The sequence below is a fragment of the Nesoenas mayeri genome, assembly GCF_963082525.1.
Source record: "Nesoenas mayeri genome assembly, chromosome: 1".
NCBI lineage: Eukaryota > Metazoa > Chordata > Aves > Columbiformes > Columbidae > Nesoenas > Nesoenas mayeri.
In genome coordinates, this window is record NC_137541.1 from 20,204,551 (window position 1) to 20,229,773 (window position 25,223).

The 25,223-nt window shown below is 37.8% G+C and overlaps 1 protein-coding gene across 7 annotated transcripts in view; it reads right to left on the minus strand.

The window, feature by feature from the left end:
• Positions 1 to 14,896: 14,896 nt before the first annotated feature.
• BRD1 (bromodomain containing 1) overlaps positions 14,897 to 25,223 on the minus strand; it is a 61,329-nt gene continuing 51,002 nt past the window's right edge. For all 7 annotated transcript variants that reach the window (XM_080351513.1, XM_080351510.1, XM_080351511.1 and 4 more), the window contains 4 exons: positions 24,265 to 24,392; positions 21,478 to 21,587; positions 18,970 to 19,124; positions 14,897 to 16,297 (listed from right to left, as the gene is read on the minus strand). In XM_080351513.1, the coding sequence (XP_080207639.1) occupies positions 16,114 to 16,297; positions 18,970 to 19,124; positions 21,478 to 21,587; positions 24,265 to 24,392 (577 nt within the window). In that variant the 3' untranslated portion in view covers positions 14,897 to 16,113. The remainder of the gene's footprint in view (positions 16,298 to 18,969; positions 19,125 to 21,477; positions 21,588 to 24,264; positions 24,393 to 25,223) is intronic.

Genomic DNA, 25,223 nt, shown 5'->3' on the forward strand with positions numbered 1-25,223 from the left:
TAATATATTACCAATCAAGTCAGAGTAGAATAATGAGAAATAAACCCAAATATTAAAACACTTTCCTCTCACCTCCCCCTTTCTTCCCAGGCTCAACTTCACTCCTGATTTCTCTGCCTCCTCACCCTGAGCAGTGCAGGGAAACAGGGAATGGGGGTTGTGGTCTGTTCTCCACACATTGTTTCTGCCACTCCTTCCTCCTCACATTCTTCCTCTGCTCCAGCATGGGCACCCTCCCATGGGACGTGATCCTCCACGAACTTCTCCAGTGTGGGTCCTTCCCATAGGCTGCAGTTCTTTACAAATTGCTCTAGTGTGGGTCCCTCATGGGGTCACAAGCCCTGTCAGCAAACCTGCTCCAGCCCAGCCTCATCTCTCCATGGGGCCACAGGTCCTGCCAGAGGTCTGCTCCACTGTGGGCTTCCCATGGGCTCACAGTCTCCTTCAGGCATCCACCTGCTCCTCCTTGAGATCTTCCATGGGCTACAGGTGGTTATCTGCTCTGACATGGACCTCCACGGGCTGCAGGAGGACAGCCGGCCTCACCATGGGCTGCAGCACGGGCTGAAGGGCAATCTCTGCTCCCATGCCTGGAGCACCTCCTGCCCTCCCTCTTCACTGACCTAGGGGTCTGCAGAGTTGTTGCTCTCACATATTCACTCCTCTCTTCCAGCTGCAGTTGCACAGCAGTTTTTTTGCCTTCCTAACTATGTTATCCCAGAGGTGCTACCACCGTTGCTGATGGGATTTGCTTTGACCAGTGATGGGTCCATTTTGGAGCTGGCTGGCATTGTCTCTGTCAGACTTGGGGCAGCTTCTGGCATCTTCTGAAGGCACCTTAGTAGCACTCCTGCTACCAAAACCTTGCCACACAACCCAGTACAATGAGTTAACTAAAAGTTCTATCTTGGACCATAGAGTATTCATTTAAAAAACAAGTGTTAAAATTTCTCTATGTCATGGAAGCTTGAGGTTCAGCAAACTGACCTTTTTTGATAAACTGTTTTAAATGGAAAAAGTTTTTAATACTTATGCCCTACAGATTTATCCTTTGCTAGCATTATCTTCCTTGAAGCATAAGTCAAGATTTAATTCTGTCACACCCTAGGGCTTCCCACGATTTTCTAAATAGTTAACTTTCATAATTTAGTCTTTGAACATTATCAGCTTTCTCTGCCAAAGGCCTATTGACATCGCTATTATCTATATGATCCTTAGACATCATTAGCAGTAAGTCCACTCTGTGATTACAGTTAAAGTTGAAGGACACTGCAAACTGCCTCTCATTTCTGGAGTGCATGAATTAAACCATGACAAATATTAATAAATTGAGTGTAAGACAACTGATTGTACATATTCTCATGCAAGTGTTCCATAATCCAAAAAGAGGTGTTAATCTAAAAGGCATTAATTTACCAACACAAACTGAACATTGATTTATTTTACTTTGCAGAATGCAGGCATATTTACAGAATAATAAAAGGTTTTCATCATTACCTTTACATTATTTGTGCAGATTTGTTCTGTTTGAACTGCTAGTTGTAGCACATTGTCTGGAAATCAGTGTCTTTCCAGACTTATACTTGTCTGTAATATGTATAGTTTTTAAAAGTTAATACCAGAAATCCAATCAATTAGCTACTTTAGAATTTATTTGGTATGTATTTTCATGCAGTTGTAAACACCTTAGCATTAGTCTTAAAAATTAAGAATGCTTACTTCAGCAGTCCTGTTGAGGTAGACTGAGTAGGATCTAACTAAGCTGTTCCTTGTGCACTTTCTTACTCTGACATTGTGCAGTGGTAAAGTCCCATACTGAAGATTTGCTCAGTTCATTCACCTCTTTCAGACTTAACATTTCCATGTCCTCTCTCAAAGCGGAGAAGGAGAAAGAATAGCAACCAAGGGGAAACCTGAAAATATCTGTTAAAATCAAACCCATAATAAATCTGGAAGGTGAAAGAACGCAGAGAAAACGGGAGGCAAGGCCAAGCCCTCATCACCTCTGTCTCAGGCAATTACTTTTAAGTCCCACACTTAAGAACACACTTATGTCCAAATCGACCTTCATCTTTGGGCCTGGAGGAAGTGTGAAATCGTTGGGCATTGGAGGAGCCTGCCAGCATCTCCATTCACCAAAGTACAGCTTACCTACATAGTAATTCTTCTCACTAACTAACAAAGAAGATCTACTGTGCATTAGGATAAATCTTTCCAACATATGAGGGTATCTTCAGCATTTCAGCATATCCACAAGTCAGTTCAATTATATCAAGCGAACTGGCTGAGAACAAGTTTTTGTGCTTTAAGTCCCACAACTCCTTTAAAATGAGCAAACAAGCTAGCATAAAACCTTAACAGAGTAAAAGACTTAGGTTTAGTCTTTTGTTGTCAAACATTTTGGTCCACGGCTGTTATTTTTCAATAATAACATATGAATTTTAGTCTAAACCTTGTTTGGGCAAAATTCAGCCTGTGAAGATACCTTTATATGTTACCTCTGAGGGAGGACTATTTAACTAAGGTTGTACTCATTTAATTAAAATGAATTACGCTTGTGAAAGATACATACACAGTGTTTTCACAATAAGATGGTCTTAATGAGAAAAGTTTTCCACAAGAAAAATTATGCCTACCATAGTTCTCCTACATTTTTCTAGTATATTTGTACTAAATGAGCAACTCATCCATCAGAATTAAGTACTCAAATCCCTTAAAGACCATTATGCAAATTTAGTGCTACTATTTCATTAATACTCAGTGCCACCACTTTTTCAAAATAAGGGATTTTTTTTTCTCTTTTTACTACTTTAACTACATTTCGGGAATCATACTTAGCAAACTGCCATCTTTGTTGCCTGGGGATCTAGTAGAATATACATAGAAAGTTAAAACATCCGTATTTCAATCAGCATGCAAAGATTTGAAAATGCAGTTTTTAAATTAAGAAGCAGAGAATGGTAAAAGCCCATAACTTTAAACACAGTGCAGATGATTTAAACTGTTTAACTACATGCACTAATTATTTGTTTTGGTAGTCCCCGCATGCAATCCCAGCATGCATCATAGAACTTTTATTTATTTCAATCTTGTCCTGGCATACCTGTATAGAGGGTAGTCTGGAAATAGCTGGTACCAGCAGTCAATACAGCAGTAAATAGATTAGGATCATTTAGTAGCTGTTTTATAAAAAATGTTTTATATTGTGCCTCACATCTGCAGCACAGGAGTAGAGATTAGGTAAAGTCAGGACTTATAGGTAGATAAGAGGCCAAGAAATTAATTGTACTGATGAGAAGCTTTTCAATAAAATTAAGTTGGTTTTGTAACAATTTTAATTTTTCTTTGAAGAATGTTTATTACAACAAGGCTTTTTTTAGAAGGCTTCCTCTTTACAGGATGGATGGTTGGGGTAACAGGAGCCCAAGTTCAGTGTTCACAGGATGCAAATGGGACATAGAAGATTCACAGGTAAGCACCTGTGTCAAGTTCAAAGCAGGGCCTTAAATCTGAGCCTCCTGTATCCCATAAGATTGCTCTGACTACAGCACTATTGACTATTTTGAAACGAGGTTAGAGGACTTCTGCCTTTAAAACAGATTTTACAAAATTATCATAAAAATACATTTGATGCTGATGCAAGATGAAACCAAACAGAAAAACCTCAAACTTTTTGTACTGGATCTGGTGGGAATGGAGTTAACTTCCTTCACAGCAGCCCGTATCATGCTGATTTTTGGATTTGTGACTTAAACAGTATTGATAACTCAGTGGCATTTTGGCTGTAGCTGAGCTGTGCTTGCACAGCATCAAGACCTCTGTTTTCCACTCTGCTCCTTCAAGTGCATAGGCTGGGGCTGGGCAGAATGCTCGGAGAGGCACAGCCAAGACAGCTGACCTGAACTGGCCAAAGGTTTATTGCATATTCATTTATTAAACTGTCTTTATCTCGACCCACAAATTTTCTCACTTCTGCTCTTCCTGTGCCCACCCTGCTGGGAGCGGGGACTGACCGAGCAGCTGTGCGAGCACTCTGCTGCTGGCCAGGGTCAGCACACCACACTTCTTTTCCCAGCAAAATTCACTGAGCAACTGAGTTAGTAATTGGTTCCAAATTCACCAGCTGATTAAAAGAGAAGCCCTGATTTGGCAGCTGAGGCAGAAGTGTGTTGGTTCAATTTCTAGCTCTGTCCCAGGCTTCCTCCGTGGCCTTGGACAAGTCATTAAATTTCTGTTTCACCCCCTTATCTGTTAGCCAGAGATAACAACACTTCCTATTACATTCTTCTGTTGCACCTGAATTACAGCCAAGCCACAGAGGGTGTGGGACACAGCACAACACCAGACCAAATGCACACAACAGCAGGGCAAGCAATACCACAAAATACTGAACACAAGTAGTAGAGGTACATTTCCCTTTAATGACCATTACAAGTACCTTTGTGTAGACCTTCATAATACCACACACACACATACCTGCCTATGCACACATCAAGTATCTATTGATTAGTTCTGCATACCTGACTCAAGTATGGGGCCATCCCAGCTTGTGTTTCTTGTTGCAGACTTCCATACACCATCTGAGGAGGATTCCACCTGTGCCGTCAGCTATGGGCAGCATTCACAGGCTGTTGCACAGTTCTGTATGTGGTCAACATGTGGCCATATGATTCCAACTAGGAGGCTTTTTTTCTCTACCATCCTTTGAGATGCAGTGTTTCTCTCATTCCTTTCAACTAAATAGCTTTCTGCCAACAGGAGGTTTCTATTTTTACCAAAACTAAGGTAATGTCAGCAGCAGCAGCACTAAACCATGTGTTGCTTTTGTCTTGCTCTAGAACTGGTTTCCCTCCTGCTCGCATTCAAATTAATTAGCAAATGGTCATCTCAACTTAGACCCATGCAGCCTCTGGCTTCATTTTATAACAGAACCCATGAAAATCAGAAAATATAGTGGTAATTTGATTACATGTGTTTGAGTGGACTAATATCTACTGCAAAGATTTTACCTGTTCTCTCGCTGCAAACATGACAGCTTCAGCTTTGTAGCTGTTTTTTGACTTTCCAAAGCTGCTTGTTCTTTAGCTGATATGTGTACAAATATAGCTAACATTAAAGAGACAGCTGAATACAAGAGCTAATATGAACTTCAGACTGTCCCCAAAACTAATTTTTAGAAACACAAGCAGACTTGTGTAGTTCATTAACTATACCTAACCTTAGGACGGATTGAATACATTGCTGTCAACTCCAGTAACCTTGAACACAGAAGACAGTGTCACACTAACTAAGATTAATGAAAATACTGAATGTTAAATGCAAAACAAACCCCAAATTTTTATTGCTGAAGTGTTAAAATGCTAATGGTTTATTTTTATGCAAGTAGCTTACATGAAGCATGGGAAATTTGACAGACACTTGGAGCAATTGCAGTAATAAGAGAGTAGCATGAGCAGGGTCTCTGGCACACACGGCTCTGGAGGTGTCATGCGATTGTCTGCTGCTGCTATCGTCTTTGACCTTATTTTTTTTTCATTCTGACTCTAAACTGAGAACTCTGCCCTCATTTACTACGCAGCCTCCTTTTCCTTGCCTAGAAATTAGGACTTTTTAAATAACAATGGCTTTACTGTTGTTTGACGAATTCAGTTATATTTGCCTTTTTTTTTTTTTGGTATTTTCTTGTTGACAGACATAATCTCTGATAAATCAAACAATTCAGTAACATCTCTAACTGCTAACAGGTCTCTCTTACTGCTTATTTTGATTATAAGTGTTTTTCACTCAATTCCAGACGAACTTCTGAAAAAAAAAAGAAAAAAATAACATACTGCTTTACACATTTTTATTTACCTAAAACACCATTATCTTCAAGAAATGGGAGCTTTATACCTATTAATGATATGCCTTGTATAAACACCACCATAACCACCAAAATATTATGAAGTAAATAATAAACAGAATATGAAAGTAAGTGAACAAAAATGAAAGCAAAAAACCCACTACATTCACTTTTCTCATCTCAGGCACCATTAATTCTGATGAATTATTCTGGTTTTATTTTAACATGTGAATTGGGGGAAGAGGGAGAAAATCATTCATAGTAGAATTAGATTTCTGAAAAATAGCTAAAAAGCTAAAACTAAGTCATATTTACCTGTTACGGGGTAGCTTAACAATCAAGGAGTAGGAATACAGCGCTGAAGAGACCTTCTGGTCCACCAAGGGCAATCACCTGTTATTGAAAACAATTGAGTGTCATAGTTCCTGTCACAAAATTATTAAGCTACCCTTTTTGCTGATTTGTCCAGTTAAATTTTAATGCTCAGTTGCTTCTACCCTACTGCTTCAATGACCACATGTCAAATCCATTGCAGAAAGCTTTCTATCTTTCTTTGCCCAGGCGTTAGTGCACTGCATGAATCAGAGGGGAAACTGCTGCACAGAGCAACTGGAAAGGGATTGTCCAAACTCCAGGATGTCTATTCTCTTCTCTGTAACCTCTTGTGATTTTTTCTACTTTTACACTTCTTAACCATGTATTGGTTTGCTGTTATAATACTCATTTTGAGGGAAAGAGAAACAGCTAAGGCAGAACAGAGCTTGACGGTAGAATTAAAAATCAGAATTATGGTAAAAGAAAAACTTGCGGTAAATAAAGCTGGCCCTTTTTCTTTTTAAGTGATTTTTGGTTTACAGCATACAATGATGTTGTCTTAATTATTTTCATTATAAAATGGTACATACAAATGTACTGAAGAGAAAACCTTAAGAAGCAGCACTTCAGGAACACCATCATAATTTTATTTTCTTTTTAATGAGTACTGAGAAAAGAACAGAAGATATGATTGGTTTCCTCACAACTACCTACTCTCCCCAAGGTGCCTCCTAATTTAAACTAATTTAAAGTGTTACAAAACCTTTGTGAACTCTGCACACTGAAAAATTAGATGATGTTCAGGAAGAAGGTTAATGATATCTTAGGCTGCTTTAGACAAAGTATTGCCAGGAGGTCCTTCCTCTCTGCTCAGTGCTGCTGAGGCCACCCCTGGAGAGCTGTGTCTGGTTCTGGGCTTCCCAGCATGGCAGAGACCTGGGCACACTGGAGAGAGTCCAACAAAGGGCCATAACGATGAGTAAGGGACTGGAGCATCAGTCCATGAGGAAAGTCTGAGAGAGCTGGGACTGTTCAACCTGGAGAAGGGGGGTCTTCTCAATTTATATAAACATTGGAAGGGAGGGTGTGAAGAAAGCAGAGCCAGGCTCTTGTTGGTGGTGCCCAGTGACAGACCAAAGGCAGCAGGCAAAAACTGAAACACAGGAGGTTCCCTCTGAATATTGGGAAGCAATTTTTTACTGCACAGGTTGCCCAGAGATGTTCTGGACTCTCTATCCATGGAGAAGTTCAAAAGCTGTTTGGACATGGTCCTGGGCAACTGACTCTAGGTGCCCCTGCTGGAGCAGAGGGTTGGACCAGATGAGCTCCAGAGGTCCCTGCAAACCTCAGCCATTCTGCGGTTCTGTGATATTATAAGCATATACCATGTTTTTAGCAGTTTCACACAATCCTCCACTCCCCATACCTAAATCTCTGAGTCAAAAGCTCCAGCATCAAGAAAGAGGGCTAATCTTGTGCACAGTAATATGCAAAATCCAGGAAATCTTTCACTGTCAGATCTACTCTGTTCAAAAGTGAAACTTTTTCAGTGTATCTACTCAGTATTAGGTGCCTCAGTTTCACTCTTCCTTACTTTACACTGCTGACATCCCACAGCTGGGGAAGTAAACTGAATAGCAATCACAGATGTGATTTGTAAACCTAATAGTCAACAGAAGGATGTAAAAAGGCCTTTGTAACTGTTAAGAGCATGTATGGCGGTGTACAAAATGAAAAGAGGTAAAGGCTCAACAGTACTGTCTGTCAACAAACTAAAGCTATTAAATATAACTTTATGCTTAGAACATTTTGAGAAGCCTGTTCTGATCCAGATTAGTTTACCAGATGAGTAAATTCTAAGAACGCTTAAGAAGAATGAAGAAGTCTGGAATGGATTCACTTAAGAGATGCCTTTATGCATTCTTTTGGATGAAAGAGTTAGTCTTTTTCCCAAAACAACTACCATAGAATTTGGGTGAAACCCTTTGGCTACAGGGAGCCATGCACAGGGCTGGTCGATCCTACTTAGTACCAAAGGCTATAAACATTTCATTACCTATTAAAGACCAACTAAGACTAATTTATTTACAAACACCTCAACACTTTTATAGCAGTTGAAGTATAAAAAACAACTAACTAATAATCACATTCAAGATAAACACAGGAATTTTAAGAGATCTTATAAAGTTAGTCTGTTTAAGGATCTTCGAAGGAAAAAAGGAGTAATGGAAACTTAAAGAAAAAACCCCAATTTCTGAGTTTCTAGAATCCAAAACAAAATGTATACGCACATTTCTTCTTCCAGTCAGACACTACAAAAAGCCTTTTTTCTACACCGCTGAAATCCCCTCTTAGACCCATTTTTTGTTAAAAGCTAGGACTATTTTACAATGTAATAAAAATGCAACAAAGCCCCATATTTTTCTCAGCTGGAAACACCTGCTGACAAGTACCGTATTAGGCATTTTCTGAAGAAATAAACATCTGGGGAAAGAAGCAGACAATTATGCAGCAAATTAGATTATCTTGGTTCAAATTATTTGAAGTTGATCTGAAAAACTGATCTTCATACTTCATTAGCATCTTACCGGTATCTTGTATACATTCTTCCTATAATCTTCACCTGGTAGAAGTGCAGAAGAGTAACTTCAATTTCACTTTTTTTCTAAAATATGTAAATTAAGGACCATCAGTTGCACCATCGAAAATCTAGAAGTTACAGAAAAGGCATAAAACTCAGATTAATAGTTAGACTCATGTACTACCTGACTTTAGTTTTACTTGCTTTCTGTTTATCTTGTAAGAATCATCTTCCTTGTGCACAAACAACTATTTGCACTGAAAGAAAAAAGGAGACAATTTTAATACAGGTCTTCACTTTTTAAAAGAACTGCTGCCCATCACCTTGTCCTGGTGTGGACAAATAACATCTCTAATTCCAAGTTCTCCCTGGGCTGGGAAAAACAAACAAACAAACAAACTAAAACTCTACTAGTATTCTAGCACCACATTTTATGGCTAAGTCAGTGAAGTCTACATGTCAGTCTGTGAAGAAACTAATTCTAGGATGTCAATATCAGAGATAGAAAAGTCACACCAAGTCAGAAGCAAAGTCAAAGAACTACTAAAGCAAAACTAAATTTTATTCAAAACATAGATGTAGACACACACCAAACAATTTAGACTCGCATTGAGGAGTTTTGCAGGGCTATTTAGCATAAAAGCATTAAATGCTATTCTTCACTAATGTGCAGATTCAAAAGTTGGACTATTGAAAATGTTCCCCCAGCTCCACATCAAACCATTGACAATTACTTTGTGAACTGCTACAGTTTTTCAAAAAACTGTTTATTCTAGGTGATAATTTTTTTGTTTGCCTAAAAAAATAATGAAGAACATCAAAAGCATTGGTGAGGTCAAAAGTAATTCCAACTGTTACTACCCCTTTTATGCACTATTAGGACTGATATCCTATCCTACATAATACATATTTTGAAATTAACTAAAAATTAAGTTCTCCATAACCTTTAACTACTTATAAATCCAGTTTGTATCTAAGTAGAAAAGTAGGAAAATACTGTTGCCCTCTCTCTTCCCATGTCTCAGCTATTACCTTATTATCCAGCCACTGTTGCTTCTCTCACCATGTCCTTGCAGTGGCTTCATCTTTAGCAGAAGTGGGGGACAATGCTCCAAATTCCCCTTTTTAAATGGAGATAATATTTTAGCACTTCTCTGGTTCTTTAAAAAGGCCCAAAATACTTCATGAGTTCATTAAAATTGCTAATCTTTTTCCTGAAGTTCTCCACCTACTTGAGCATGAGCATCAAGCCCTATAGAATGATTAGATAAGGAAGACATTGTCAACTTTTTATCAAGCACTAGGACTGTGAAAAAATGAACTGCCATAATCTCAGAACAATTCTCTTTGTGAAGAATAAAGCAAAGAAATCAATCAAAATAACTCAAATCCTTCATCATCTTTCTATCACCTATTAGCAACTCTGTTTTCCCATTAAATGACAGGCATAGATTTTAATTTTTCCTTCTTGTATTTTCCATGTATTTAGATAGGCCTTTTCTGTTTTGTTTCATGCTGTAAGAGTGTGAAAATTCCTGTCTTCATAGAGTGGAGTAAGGAGGAGTGAAGGACTGCGGACACATACGCAGGCACATCGCAAGAAGAGTCACAGGCCACGAATGCATTGCAAAGAGCAAGTTTTACTTTAGTTAACTCTCTACTGGGGGATCTCCAAAGTCGCACCTGAGCTCCCAGGCAGAGGTGACACAAGCGGGGACGCAGGCACTGGTCAGTTCAGCCCTGCTGGAAGATCCCTGGGCCTGCTGAGCTCACCTGTATGTCAAGGCTTCAGGCAGGCGCAGCCTCCTGCTCCTTCTCACAACAAAGCAGGAATCTCAGACATAGCGATGAGGTGCCCAGAGTTTCTCACAGGCCTATGTTATCTAACACAGAGGTTCTACTCATCAAGCACACAAGGTCAGTAAAACAATTAGTGTGATGTATGTGCTTTTTCTACAGACAGGTGCAAGTCACTTGAGCGTATTTACATTTAACTAACCTCCTCGCCAAATCTTCTGCTATATTCCTATACAAGGACACAAAGACTGAACATAGATGAGGAAGATGAGAGCTCTAATAACCCGTAACCAGTCTTTTTAGACTAAACCAAATCTTTGTAACGTAGGGCTGTTGCCAGGGAAGCTGAATAGAGAACAGTTACATCTCCCTGGGGTTCACAAAGTGAAGGCCTTCATGTGGAGAATGGCTCCAGACAGCTTAGGCAAGACCAAAAATGTGCTAAAATGCAGCTTAATGGGGCAGGTGGGAAATGTATCAATATGTTTGCTCACTGTATAAAGAGAAGCAATCGGAGACCATATGTGGAAACTACTCACATTACCCCAGACCTCTTTGTACACCCAGACATTAGCCCAGAAAACTAAAATGTCCCTGGTTTGCTGACAGTGCTGACTTGTTGCACTGAAGACATCAAAACAGACGAACAAAAAACAAGCTGAGCTTGGAAGAACTGTGAAAACAACCAACAGAGGCAGCGAAGCAGCGGTTTGACCAGAGAACTGTTTTCCAAGATATGTGATATCATTGGGATTAATTTCAAAATTTTAAAGAATAATTAAATTTAAATTTTAAAAAAGTCCTTTTCTGTCCCCTCTTCATGTAGTATCAGCAGAAGATAAAGCCAGGTGACTGCAAACTGCAGTGTTAGATCTGTAACACCACGGAAACGATCAAAAAGGGGCTTGAATAACCTTGAAGTACAGCTGCTGAGATATTGCATTTTCCTCCCTGAGCAGCAGAGATTTGATAGCAGGTTCTGTGCACAGGCAATAAAAGAAAGCTGAAGAAGCAGGAAGATAAAGTTACAGCCTCTTCCCATCAAATACCAATTTCCAATAAAGATTTTAAAAAGCTTAATCAATTTCATGCTATTTCAAATGAATATTTTCAAACTTCCATTAGCTTGAGTTTACTCTTTTCTTCTACCTTATAAGAGAAAATTTAGAGGAAATAAATAATTCAAGGAAGAACTGTTAAACTAGGTGAATCATAATAACTGAATTATGTTACACAGCAACGTAAACAAGCTAAGCAAAAGCTGTGAGGTAGAATGTAGAAGTGGATGCTTCCTCCAGTCACATTTCACTCCTTGTGTTACAGACTTATAGAGGGAAAAAAAACCCAAAACATGTTTTCCTTATATATAGATCACAACATTTAACCAGAGGATCACACATCAGAGCTTAGTTATCTAATTCTCTTGTGAATACCCTCAGAACAACCTTCCCTTCCCAGCCTGCAGGACAGCATGATTATCTCACCTCACACCTTGACCTCCAAACTTGAGTATTTCTGTTTCTAAATGCTGTGTGGTCGACTTGCACTGCATTACCAGCAGCAAGCAGCTCTGAGTCATTTTCTGTTTACAATGCTACAGAATGCACTCATAGCAGTACACCTGTGGGAAGAAAAATAATCAGCTAAATAGAAGTGCAAAATGTTACTTGCCTGTCACTAGCAATCAGACACAAAGAGCCGGAGCTGTTTGACATATTAGCTTTACAGTTAAAAATAAGTTCCCACACCAGCCCACTTGCAGCCAGAACACAGAAAGCTACTTTTGATGGACTACAAACAACAGAAGCCTAAAGGACTGTTTACCAGCAAGCAGTTTTAGTAGCAGCATTTTTAAAAGAAAATATTAAATATTTGCCAGTGTTGATGGTCTGTGTGCATTGCTCCCTCTAGTGTAAAAAATACAAAATCACAATTTAAAAAAAAATTACTGACTTTGCTAACAAACTCGTTGTTTTGGGATTTTTTTGTTCTTTTTTTTTGTAAAGTCATTCTCTATCCAAATTTTTTCATGAAATATTTATAACATGATTTCTCACATTTTAATACAAGTTTTACCTCAGCTTCAGCTTCTTGATGTGGGACTGTCACACTTTATTAGCAGGAAATGATCATGCCCGAGTGGAGTAGTGAATGTACAAATCTACACCCTGTATTTTCTGTGGTAACGCTTCCCAAGAAACAGGTGTGAACACTGTGGTTTTTTGTTCTCCTCCACTAGAATATCAATTTCCACTCTATCGTTATGTTACAGTTATTAATGGTGCCACAGAAGAACTTGGTCTAAAATGTAGTAAAACACATTCTGATCTACACATATTCATCTGAACACTGTACCAGGTTAGGCCCTAGAATTTGGAAAGTTTCGGAGCTCAGACTTCCTTTTCTAAATAGGTAAAAGAATCCCTTAAAACCACATAAGTCACACTGAAGACTGAGAAGTCTGAGAAATTATTTTAGACTTTAACCCAATCTGAAGAGCCACTGGACGATACTTTGGCACAAGAGTGCAGTAACAGCCATGGCCACGGCTGCAGCCTCCTCTCAGATGGTATCAGGGAGGAATCCCTGGGACAGTTTCCATCACACATACAAGAGAAAAAACAACTTCCCTTCATGCCAGTTTCCTCAAAATAATATGCAGTGTTGTTTGTTAGGATGCTTAACAGGCTTGTTTTAATCAGTGAAGTTTTCCAGCTCAGAATTCTCTGAAGTGCACACAGACACCTCAAGATCAAGGCAGCAAATTTACATTCTTGGAGAACTGATGGAGCTGTTTCTGAAGACAAAAGCCAGAAAACGAAACTTGGAAGTCCCAGCAAAATCCAAACTAAAGCCTTCACTGAAGACGTGATTAAACAATTTGTTGCAGAATAATTAAAGCTCCGCTTTTCTTTTCAAAAAAGGAGCTCCTTATCCTCCTTCCTATCCAAAGTAGTTAAGAACTTGGTGAAGTCTTCTAGTGAATCATTTTGCAATGGCGCATATACTTCTTTTTTTTTTTTGAACTGGGATGTCATATTTACAGATATCAAAATTCTTAAAATACAAGTACCAAATTACCATATTCCAACCCCTACTGTGACTGCAATTTCAGCTTTCAAGGCTTGACAGATAAAAAGACCCCAAAAAACATAACCAAAAAAAACCAAACCAAACAACACACCAACAAAACCAACAAAAAAAACCAAAGCAAAACATCTTATTTTCTTGTCCCAATGAGGCTGTGAATCATTATCAGTGTTACACACACCAAATCTGAGTAAATTTGGTGGCATAAGTCTGAAATAAAATCTGGTCTGGATTATTTTCTTGAAGATTCCTACAAGGTAGTGCTAACAGATGACCAGCAGTTCTACTGTCTCAATATTGCACAAATTAGGCTCCATTCTCTTCAAAGATGAGCACGGCTATTTGGCACATCCTTGAAGTCATTACAGTTCTATTTAATGCAAACAACCGAATTTACATTTTATTCTTCTATCTAATTTGCCTGTTGCTTTGATTACAGCCGCACACCTCCATGACCATCTCTACAGGGTACCTGCCATCACTGTTCCCCCTAAAGCTGAGTTTACTGTCAAGACTGAGAAACCTATTTGCTTGATCATTTGTGAAATTTATCCAACTCATCTGTAGTTAAATACTACAGTCCACCATAGGCAACTGGACACAGCTATTGCAGCTTGCTAGGATACCTACCAGGTGGAGGGCTCAGTAAGGATGACACTGCATCCTGCAGCAAGAAAACAATCAGGTTCTTGAACTAGCGCCTCTGTAACAGCTCAGTCATGGGGTAAGAAAATGGGCTCTACAGCAAAATCTCAGGGGCTAAATTCAGGACAAAATTAACAGTTGAGAAAGAAATTTTATTTCAAGCTTCTAAGGGGGTATTACAAACAATAGAGAATAAAAACATTAAAAACTATTTAAAAAGTAATTGTCCCTTTAAAATAAAGATTCAAGCAAGTTTAACAATGAAGTATGCTATTCAATGAAGTTTTTTTTTTTTAAAAAAAAGATTTTAAAAGTATTGGTTTTGCTGTATTTGCTAATCCTTTATAAAAAAGCTGGGCATAAATACTTCGTGCATTCATATGCATTATTTGGTGTTTCATATTATATAACTTGGTACAGTATTTAAGATATCACTGCAAAAGAGTTCAAACACAGTGCATTTATAAATAATGGAGTCATTATAAATCACATTGCAAACATACCTTGCCATTTTCATTGTTACAAATTCAGTATCTCAGTGAAGGTAGGAATAAAGTAGCTACAACAATCAATATCTTGACTTTATTTTTTTTCTTTTTAATATAAAAATGCAGTTCTGGAAACCCACCCTCCTTCTTCCCCCTGCCCAAACATAATGCTTTACTTCTTAAAAATAAAAATAAAGTACTAATTCTATATACATCACATGTACCATACAAAAATGTATCCAAAGTTTCTATTGCTACCAAAGTGTTCTAAATTAAAAGTTACATAAATCTCATTGGAAACAGAAGATTACAAGTTACAAAAAAAATCAAATTACACACAAACCATCAAGTTATTTTATACAATTTCCAATACATTTTTCTCCCAAAGCAAGTTGTCTTCTCATGTGCCTGTATAAAAATGCATATCAATATATTTGTCAATTTTATTTTTCATTATAAAGCAAATTAATACATTTTCTACAATAAATAAAACACAGGGAGGCACACATAACAAAATCAAATCAATGGGAGATAAATGGGATATGGTTTTGAAAGAAATAATGTGCTTGCAGGCTTTAAGCCAGGTTTGTTCAAAACAAAAACAATCTTGTTATTTTGAGCAACAAATGGAGTGTTTTTGGTGATTTGCAAGTGATGTACATAGTATAATTTTTTCTTGATGTCTTTCCCACAAAGTACCCTCCAAAATAATGCAACTGCCTTTCTTAAAATACATATTTGTAATTGTAAATTTACATCAATCTTAAATATGCGGTACTTTGTGCAAAGAGCAACAATTTACACAAACATTCAGAAGTCTTTTTCAGAAGCTACAGACCAAGGAAGAAATTATATAAGCAGCACCATAATGTATATGATTCAGGCAAACATATATTTGATGCCATTTTGATATTACACTTTAAGATCCACTAAACACCTTAAGCTGGAAGATGGTGCTTAGGTAACTTAACCTCAGAAAGAAAGAAAAAAAAATAAAAAGCATGGAAACAAAACCCAATTCCCTCCCAAGCAAAATTATAAAAGGAATTAAAGAGCTACTTCTAAAATCAGAATAAGTTAAGTGTTGAATATACATTTATGTACAATTATGAACACTATGAACAAGACATTTTAACAGGTTTAGTGGAAAATCCTCCAAACTACAACACGATAAAATCATTAATCAATATGGCAATGGTGATTTAGAAGAATTGCTCAATATTTCAAGTTTGCAGAACTCAGCCACTGAATCAACAATTAAGGGGTTATATCTTCAATACATTCTTTTAGACAAAGAGGTTCATATTAGTAGAGTTCAAGTCTGTGTGGTGTTTTTCATGCCTTGGTAGAATCTGTTAGTCAATGTCACTGAAGTCACTGACTGGTTCTCCATGGACTCGACTCAGGTGATTCATAGCACGATCAAAAGCAATTCTTACTGCTTTTCGTATGCTCGAGTTACGTCCTTCCATCATCTTTAACTTGTCTATGGTCTCATCTATCCCAAGGGGAACCATTTTGGATTTGGGAAGCCACTGCCTGTAAGAAATGGGAAAAATAAGTATGTTAAATATAGAATAAAATTCAAAAGTTTGTTCAGAAACGTCAGGGCTGCTATATTGTGTTTCTCATATAGTAGATCAGCTTTACTATCTTAAATAAGTGATAAATTCCTTTTAAGATAATACTTACTTGCCTTAAATATTTTAAAACCACAAAAATTAAGAAAGTCTCTTCCACAAAACTAAGAATACATTCCAATTCTATTATACTTATTTAATGACTGATACTAAGTATCAACTCAAAAAAAGAGCAGGAAATATTGATGCAGTTTAGTTTAAGAATAGGCAGCAGCAACTAACAATGAATGTGACTCAAGATTCACCTGACACAGTATTGTTTCTCTTCAGTCTTTTATTTCCATTATTTCAATGAATTTGTAGATGATTAATTTTTGCCTTACATTTAAGGCATCTCAGATTTGTCCTTATGGAGAAACCTGAACCGTCAAGGAAGTTCTGCTTAGTACACTTTTACCCTTTTACCCTGCAGTATGAAATCCCTCTAACCCAATATTCAGGGTACTTTTCCATTTTAAGCCCCATCAATCTCATTAAAACCTGGGCACAGACGAGTGATAACTAAAACTCTATACTCCATTCTTCTAGTTAAAGGGAAATAATTCTAAGTATTAATTAAGAGTGTAAACTACATTTACTTCATTTCCACAAATGTTTATCTTAATTCTGTTTGCTTAAGTTACAAATGTTAAGGAGAACAAAAATTAGTAAACTAATGAATATCTACTGATGTACGCTACTGTAGTTGGAACCCTACAGAACAGCAGAAGCCATGCTTCAGTTTGGAACACCATTTGGAGCCAAACCAACTGCAAATCAGACAGAAAAGTCTGATTTCAACTGATTTTTTTCAACTGAATAAAACGGCCTCTTGAAATACTGTTTTTTAATTAAAGCACTCTAAACTACAACCCTGTTGTACTAAGCACATACATAGAAACAAAAAAAAATTAAAGAGTCAGTACAAGGATATAGACAGAACAATAAAGAACAGCAACATCACCACGAGAAGCAGCAGTCTAAGCATTACCAGTTTTAATACAAATCAGAGGGAAGTTTTAAGAAGATATTTTTAACAGAAAGTTTGCCAAGATGCAAGTGGCGAAGGAGAGGAAACAAATACGGCTTTTTGAAAAGGTAGTTGCTGGCATCACAGACTGAGGATGAAATGCACCCTGCACATGGATTCAGGAGTAAAAGAGGCAAAAGTCAGTCAGAATGGTGGGTGCCAAAATAATCAGGACAAAAGAGCCATGACCGGAAAAAGCTGGGGGGTGGGGGCGGATGCTAGAAGGGGAAAGGGATGGAAAAGTATTTAGTTTTTCCTGTCCATCTATGCAGAGTATCTGTTACAGACAGCTTTGCATAATATTTGCAAGAGTTATGGCCACCTGCATATGATTACAAATACAGAAGGTTTAAGCTACAGAAGACTCAAAAGAAAGATCAAGCAGCAGTCATGGTAATTATTAAGAAAGTGGCTAGAGAGAGCATGCATTATACTCGTGATACCAATAAGAGAGAAAAGGAAAAAAAGAATACTAAATACGTTTAAATTTGGATGTTCTCCATGAACAAAGGCAGAAGAACATAGAATATCATGGAATCCTGTCCAACTGAACAAAGATGATAATGAAGAAGTACCAATTAATTAAGAAAAGACCTGAAGAACAGAGAGAGCAAGCCAAAGTATCGTGATCATGCCAAAAGATCTATGGTGACAGAAAAGCAAACACCAGTTCTCAGTCTCAGGCAAGAAGTTATTTAGGTGATAGTGTACTGGGACAGAGAGAGTCCAGAATGGCAACGTTTCTGGACACCACCTATCATAAGCTAAAGAGGAAAATGATATCTGAAAGTGAAGAAAATTCATGAATAAAAACAAAATATCAAAAGATTTAAAGCTAGCTTGACCTGTGTGGAAACCTGGAGAGGGACTGAGAAGAACACAGGAAAATACAGAATTTGTTGACTGGAAGAAGTAGATGAAAAACTTCTGTATGTGGCAAAAAAATACCCCAACAAAACAGTAATACACACATGCACAAAGTGATAGTGAAAGGAGAAAATACTGTTCTAGTATGTGATTATCCCTTCAGGCTCCACACAGCATATTGCCAATACTGAAAGAAATGGGAAAAAGGCAGGTTTCACAAAAAAATTTAGAAAGGGCTAAGAACTTCAAATGAGGGTGTTAATGAAGTATTTAACTAGAGAGGTTAAAAATTGAAAGAAAATGCACTTGAGGAGACTGGGGGGAAAAAAGGTGTTGGGTGTTGTCATTTAGAAGGCAAGGCTGATACAGATAAATTATACAGATTATTATCTAAAAAAAAAAATTCTGTTTAGCCAAAGAGGCAATTTACTAGAGCAATAAATGAAACCAGCTTGTAAATCAAACCAAAAGACTACTTAATGACATATTATTTTCTTCCAAACAAACCAAAGAAAGGTATATTTCGGTGATGATACACCTTGGTCCAAGAATAGATTCAAATATTAAACGTTACAGTTGATACTTCCATATGAAATATATACAAAAAAAAGATGTTTCCATTTTCTCTTAGACTAAAGGTACAGATTTTCAAAATTTTAAGTAACTGCATAAAACAATACATTTCAATAACATACCAACTTCTTTTATTGTCAAAAAATAGTACTAAGAATAGTTTCTCATCTGATTTGGTCTGCATTTGTTCTCCAATTTTCAGTACATCCAGAGGTGGCACTGGTATAGTAACACCGTTGTGATGGCCAGCAACACGAGGCATCTTAGGGTCAATAATCTGTACAAGAGAAGAAAGGACAGTTCGTAATTTTTAAAATGACATAATTAATTTTAAGGAGGCATTACAAATGAATTTAATTGGAAAAGAATCACACACTAAACAGCCACTGCATATAAAGTGGTTTTGTGTCACACACATAACTTCTTGACATAAGCTGAACAGGCACAATGGAGGCACAGCAGTAGATTAAACTGAAAAAGATCTCTCTAGAGCATTTTTTACCCATATCAGTTCTTATTAAAGTCACATTGGAATTTTACCTAGTGCAATTTTGCAGAATGACAAGCAGGTTTCAGAAGGAGAAAGTTCAACTAGTATTTCTAAAAGCCACAACTGGCCTCAAATTTTGGGTCTGATTTTCAGATACCTTAAAGAAACAACCTAGGTTAAGGTAAAAATGTTTGTTTCTGCAAAATACGAGCCTCACACACAAAATTTGGAGGAAAACACCCTCTAAACAAGCAGAAAACATAACAGAAAAAAGAAATCAGAAGCCACTTTCAAATATCTTGCATATCCAATTTAAAGACTCAGTTTTCAGCTAAATATGCAGTTACAGTCACAAATTCTTTCTAAAATAAGGTTTGCGGAGGGGCGAAGTTTCGTTTAATGCTAACATTAAACTAATCAGGCTGATGTAAAACTCCTTTATAGGAGCATTATAAAGTGCTCAGCTTCCACCAAAGAGGAGTTGTGTTACTCCCTGCCTCTTTCACCCATCTCCTACCCCACAAACTCTTAGTGCTTTTCTAGCAGCCATACTGGCACCAATCTTAACCCACAGTAAACTGATTATGGGCACTAAATCAACAGAAAATTAACACTGTGGGGAGTTTGTAGAAATCAGGAGAAGAACTTCTCTTAACTGAGGTTTAAGTCCTCAACTAACTCCTCACACACCCAGAGAAACACCAGCACTGACATAACGGAGCAGGCAGAAAATGAGCCTTTTGGTCCCAATCACCTTAAATCTAACACTAAAGTTCTAACACCATTCAAGAGACAATCAATCACATTTTCAGGATCTGATCCAAAGTGTTCAAGTCACCCACTGAACATACTTAAACTCAAGTGTTCTGAATCTCACCTCCACAGGTTTTAATCTGACTCTGTATGATCACATTGGCTGATGTCCCCAGCACACATATCTTAAGTCATGATTGTCCAGTCTGTCATCTAAAACAAGCCATAGTCCAGAAGCCAATGCTTCTATAAGCCCAAATGCCTGAAGCCAAACACTTCATCAACATTTTCTCTGCAAGCTTTAATTTAAGTAGAACTGTATGTCTCCTAAAATAACATGGGCACAACAGCTTTATGTTTCCAGTACATCATTCACAACTGCATACATTAATTCGATTTATTTCGACCCTACCAAGATTTTTGTTTCTTTAACGAACTGCAGAATCAGAGTATTTTCACACTCATTTTGCAGCACAAGACATCTTACAGTTCTAACACTAAGATGCTGTCTAACCAATGCTTAATTAGTTGATTCTCTAAACAAAAATACATACTGTGAAAACAAGGACTACTGAGACAAGTGTGCTGGTTTTGGTTTGGACAGGTAATTTTCTTCACAGTAGCTAGTATGGGGCTGTGTTTTGGATTTGTGCTGAAACCTCTTGATAACACGGGGATGTTTCAGTTACTGCTGAGCAGTGCTCACACAGAGTCAAGGCCTTTTCTTCTTCTCACACCACCTGTGAGTACGCTGGGAGTGCACAAAGAGCTGGGAGGAGACACAGGCAGGACCGCTGACCCCAATTGACCAAAGGGATATTCCATACCATCTGATGTCACACTCAGCATATACAGCTGAGGATGAAGGAAGAGGGAGATGTTTGGAGTGATGGTGTTTGTCTTACCAAGTTTCCATTACATGTGATGGAGCCCTGCTGTCCTGGAGATGGCTGAACACCTGCCTGACCATGGGGAGTTGTGAAAGAATTCCTTCCTCTGCTTCACTTGCGTATGCAGCTTTTGCTTTATCTATTAAACTGTCTTTATCTCAACACATGAGTTTTCTCACTTTTACTCTTTTGATTTCCTTCCCCACCCCACTGGGCTGAGTGAGTGAGCAGCTGGGTGGTGCTCAGTTGACAGCTGGAGTTAAGCCGCGACAGCCGGTATTACACATCTCAAAAGATAGGCAGGGCAGTAGAGATTACTGACTCAACAACTGACACTGCAATAATTTTAAAAACTGGATCCATGGGGTGAAGAGGACAGAATAAGCCACCTTTATTCAACCTGAATGGGAATTTATTCATTACTTCAAGTTCACACGCTGGTATTTTTAGACCAGAAACAGTGTCACTAGCATACTGATGGGGAGCTGTGTACTTACCAGAGCTGGATAAGAAGGATATCCACTGCATTTGGCCCATACCACTTTTAGAGGCTCAAGAACAGATGTTGCAGCATCAGTTGAAATCCACATGCTGCTGTGCCCAACTTCTAAAAAAATAATAATTAAATATAAAATTAAAATGTTAAAGCATGAAATCTTGGACAAATCTTCCACAGTTCTTTGTTTCCTCATCAATATCTCATGATCATTAGAATCCATGTATCAAACCAACTTTTCATGCACATATTGATAAAACGCATGTAAGGTTCATAACAGCTCTAACTAGTACTTATATAATCCAAGCCTACAGATAAACAACAAGTTTTTAGACACTTCTAGAAACAGTATCTCTTAAAACACCTTAATTCTCAGAATGCAAGCATTTGCAAAATTCCAATAATCCTTTCCCTTTGAAAAAGCTCAAAACAAAACATAAAAACATGGTACTACAAAAAACCAGTTTATTTTGAAACTACGTCAACAATCCTGTCAAAGAAGTGATGGAATTGAAGATGCAACTTCACATAGCGTTGATGGGTCATTCTTTAGCACAAATGATAAATGGAGACTTTCCTTTTACTATGTAACTCTTGACTGGACAAAGTGTTCTCTCTTCTGTCAATGTTACCTGTTCAAATTAAGAACACGCAGAGGGTAAAGCTATTTTGAGTCAAAAGTAGCAAAACGTTCCCCTGCGACTTGCCCCCTGGTCACTTCTTGGTTCATCAGTCTGATGTGAATGAAGGGAAAGGCACCATCTAGCCAGGGCTGGAAAAAACACCACCACTAAGATTTACTGAGAGGGGAAAAAAAAAAATCTGAGAAGAAGGTGGATGATCTGACTAGACAAAGATGGGGACAAAAAGCATGAGAGAGCCCAGGAACAGGAGAGGTAGATAAGAATCTTGGATCAGGGAACAAGAAATAGCCAAGCAAAAGGATCAGGCGAGGTTCAGGAGGGACAGCCAGAAGAACACATTGCTACTTCAGCACAACTTCCTGACCCTATAAAGGAACCCAGTCCTACAAATCTCAGCACATCTCTGTACACAGCAGCAGTTAATGAAAACCACTAAATAGCATGCGTGTACGGATCATCCAGTGCTCTTGCACACCAAGGACAAGCTCTTACATACATATAGCTCTCTTTGAAAACCAAGAAAACACAGTTAAACCTACAAGTCCAAGCCTCAAAAGTCAGACAGAATTCTGAGTCACTTTTGAAATTTTATTTCTTCCTCTGTATTTGTATCTCAACATAACCTTTATATTTCAATACAGAACATATTTTTCCATAATAGTCTTGAATTGTCCAGTACACTGAGTGGACCTGGCTCTAAAGCATACCTCAGTCTCACAAGTCTCAGTATTACAGAAAACAGCACACTTGGCTTTGTGACTGCAGCTGCACTCCTGTAACATTGTCTGCATTTGAACTACCGGATTTCAGCGTGCGTGCATCACAATGACTGTAGTCATTAACCAAAGCAAAACTGCATCCCGACATTAATTGCAGTATTACAACATATCATGTCATAGGTTCTGACACAGGATCTTGTAAATAGAAACAAGGTATTCCTTGGACCTAAAGAAAGCATAACTGTAAGCACTGTGTTTCCAAAGCATATCTACTCTGTCAAATGGAACTGTTTGAGACATTTTGCCAAGAATGAACAACCCTTTATTTAAGTTTCTTCGCAAAATCTGGGACTTTACTAATCAAAGTAAATCACAGTAAAAGTCCAGTTATGCACAGAATGTCATTTGCTTTTAGGCATCTGTAGAATATATCCGAGAACAGAGACAGAATTAAGAAGAGATCAAGGAGAGTTCTGAAAAAACAGGAATTCTTCAAGTTGAAAGTGTTAAATGTAAGACTACCCAGGACCGAGTAAGAAAAGCCAACAGAAAAGGTTAATTCCTGTATCGGAGGTTACCATACAGATAATACAGTAAACCTGAGAGTGATGAAGCTGTAGCTGAAAACAGATCAGCTGCAAGAAAGAAAAAAATTTATCATATGGGAAGGAAAGAGCAGACATAGGCAAACAAAGAGTCAGATAAAAGCACTAGAAAGACATGAAAGAGTACTGGACAAGGAACAGCCAGCGTGAAGGGAAGAAGAGTTGTAAGATCAGAAACTCAAGACAAGCCTGCAAGACAATGCAAAGTCAATGTCCAGCTTCAGCGTGGGATGTGGGAGCACTGCACCACATAAACCTAGTTCTACTTATGGAAGAGACAACTTACCTAGATATTGTAATGCAATTAAAATATGGAAACAGGTGGAAAACTTATCAACAGAACATAGTTATTTCCCTAAAATCTGGTAACTTACTATCCTCCACATTCCTAGAAACTTTCACTTCTTTCCAATTTCATTTTTCTCCTGAATCAAAGAATCATGTCTCACCCATCTGTCACCATGTTTATGCAAAACAGTATATGAGGAGTAAACCCTAAACCAAAAAGCCCAACGAAGAAAAATATTGACAGAACCACAAACAGTGCTTCAGACCAAGTTTTGCTTGTATTACTAGAGTTGATCATTTTAAATACCATTTATCAATTAAAAAAAAAACCAAAATCAGATCCTATTCCCTTATCTTCAAAGTCTTTAAAGAGTCAAAAGCAGAAACCAGTAGTTTCTCCAATGCTATCAACACTGCTTTCAAAATGCTTAATGTATTTCAGCGGTAAAAATAAGAATGCTAGAATCTGTCAAATAAAAGGACAAAATTATAGGTATACAATATAATTAAGAATACAATTATTTATAGTTACCAGCTGCAATTCTTGCTGCTTTGGCATAGTTTCCATTTTCAATGCATGATATCAATTCACTTCGGTCTTCCAGTGTGTGTCTTCGTATCAGTGCAGGCTTACCTTTACCACATTTTGGTAGGCTGAAACTATGAAAGTATTAATATTAAAACCATGACTTAATAATTCCCATTCTTGACTATCAATCAAGACTTTGAAAAATAATTTAAAATTCATCATTACACAGTAAAATCAGAGCAGCAAGCTTTAACAGAGTATATGTAACAAACACAAACAACAAGATAAAAGCCAAAAATCCAGATTCTTTTCACACACGCAGATATGCCTGGTTATCAGCAAAAGACAAACAGTATGCAACTGCAACTGCTGTACAGGTCACATCTATACACAAAATGAGAAATTTGTTCTCTGCACACTGGAATTTTCTTTAAGAGAACACAGAATCTGAAGAACAATTATTCTAGATCAAATCATCCATATTTCACAATTACAGGAGATGCAATATTAAAGTCTCTCTGTTTCTGAAAGTCTGTTTGACTAGAGTGTATTAACATCCTTCCCTTAAACAGTTTAATACCAATCTTGAACACATGTATAAAGCTGACTTTTTTTCCTCCAACAGATTTACCCTATACTTCTATATGCCCAATCCTCATAGCCCAGGACTGAAGACAGCTACCTCGTACCCAGAGATCAGTGTGCTTTTGGAAGATGTGCACCATTGGTGATGGAGAGATATTTATCAATGGTGGCAGAGGTGACCATTCTGACAGTCCTGTGGTTAACAACAGACTTCACAAACGGAAGGTGAATAGTTGGTGTTGTACACCACTGTACGACCATCACTGCAGTAACCAGCCAGCAGTCCAAATCACTGACTGCTAATCTACAGTTCCACAGCTACTGAATTTACCTTCCCTATATGCAAGATACTGCTTTGGAAATGGCTTTTCTCCTCC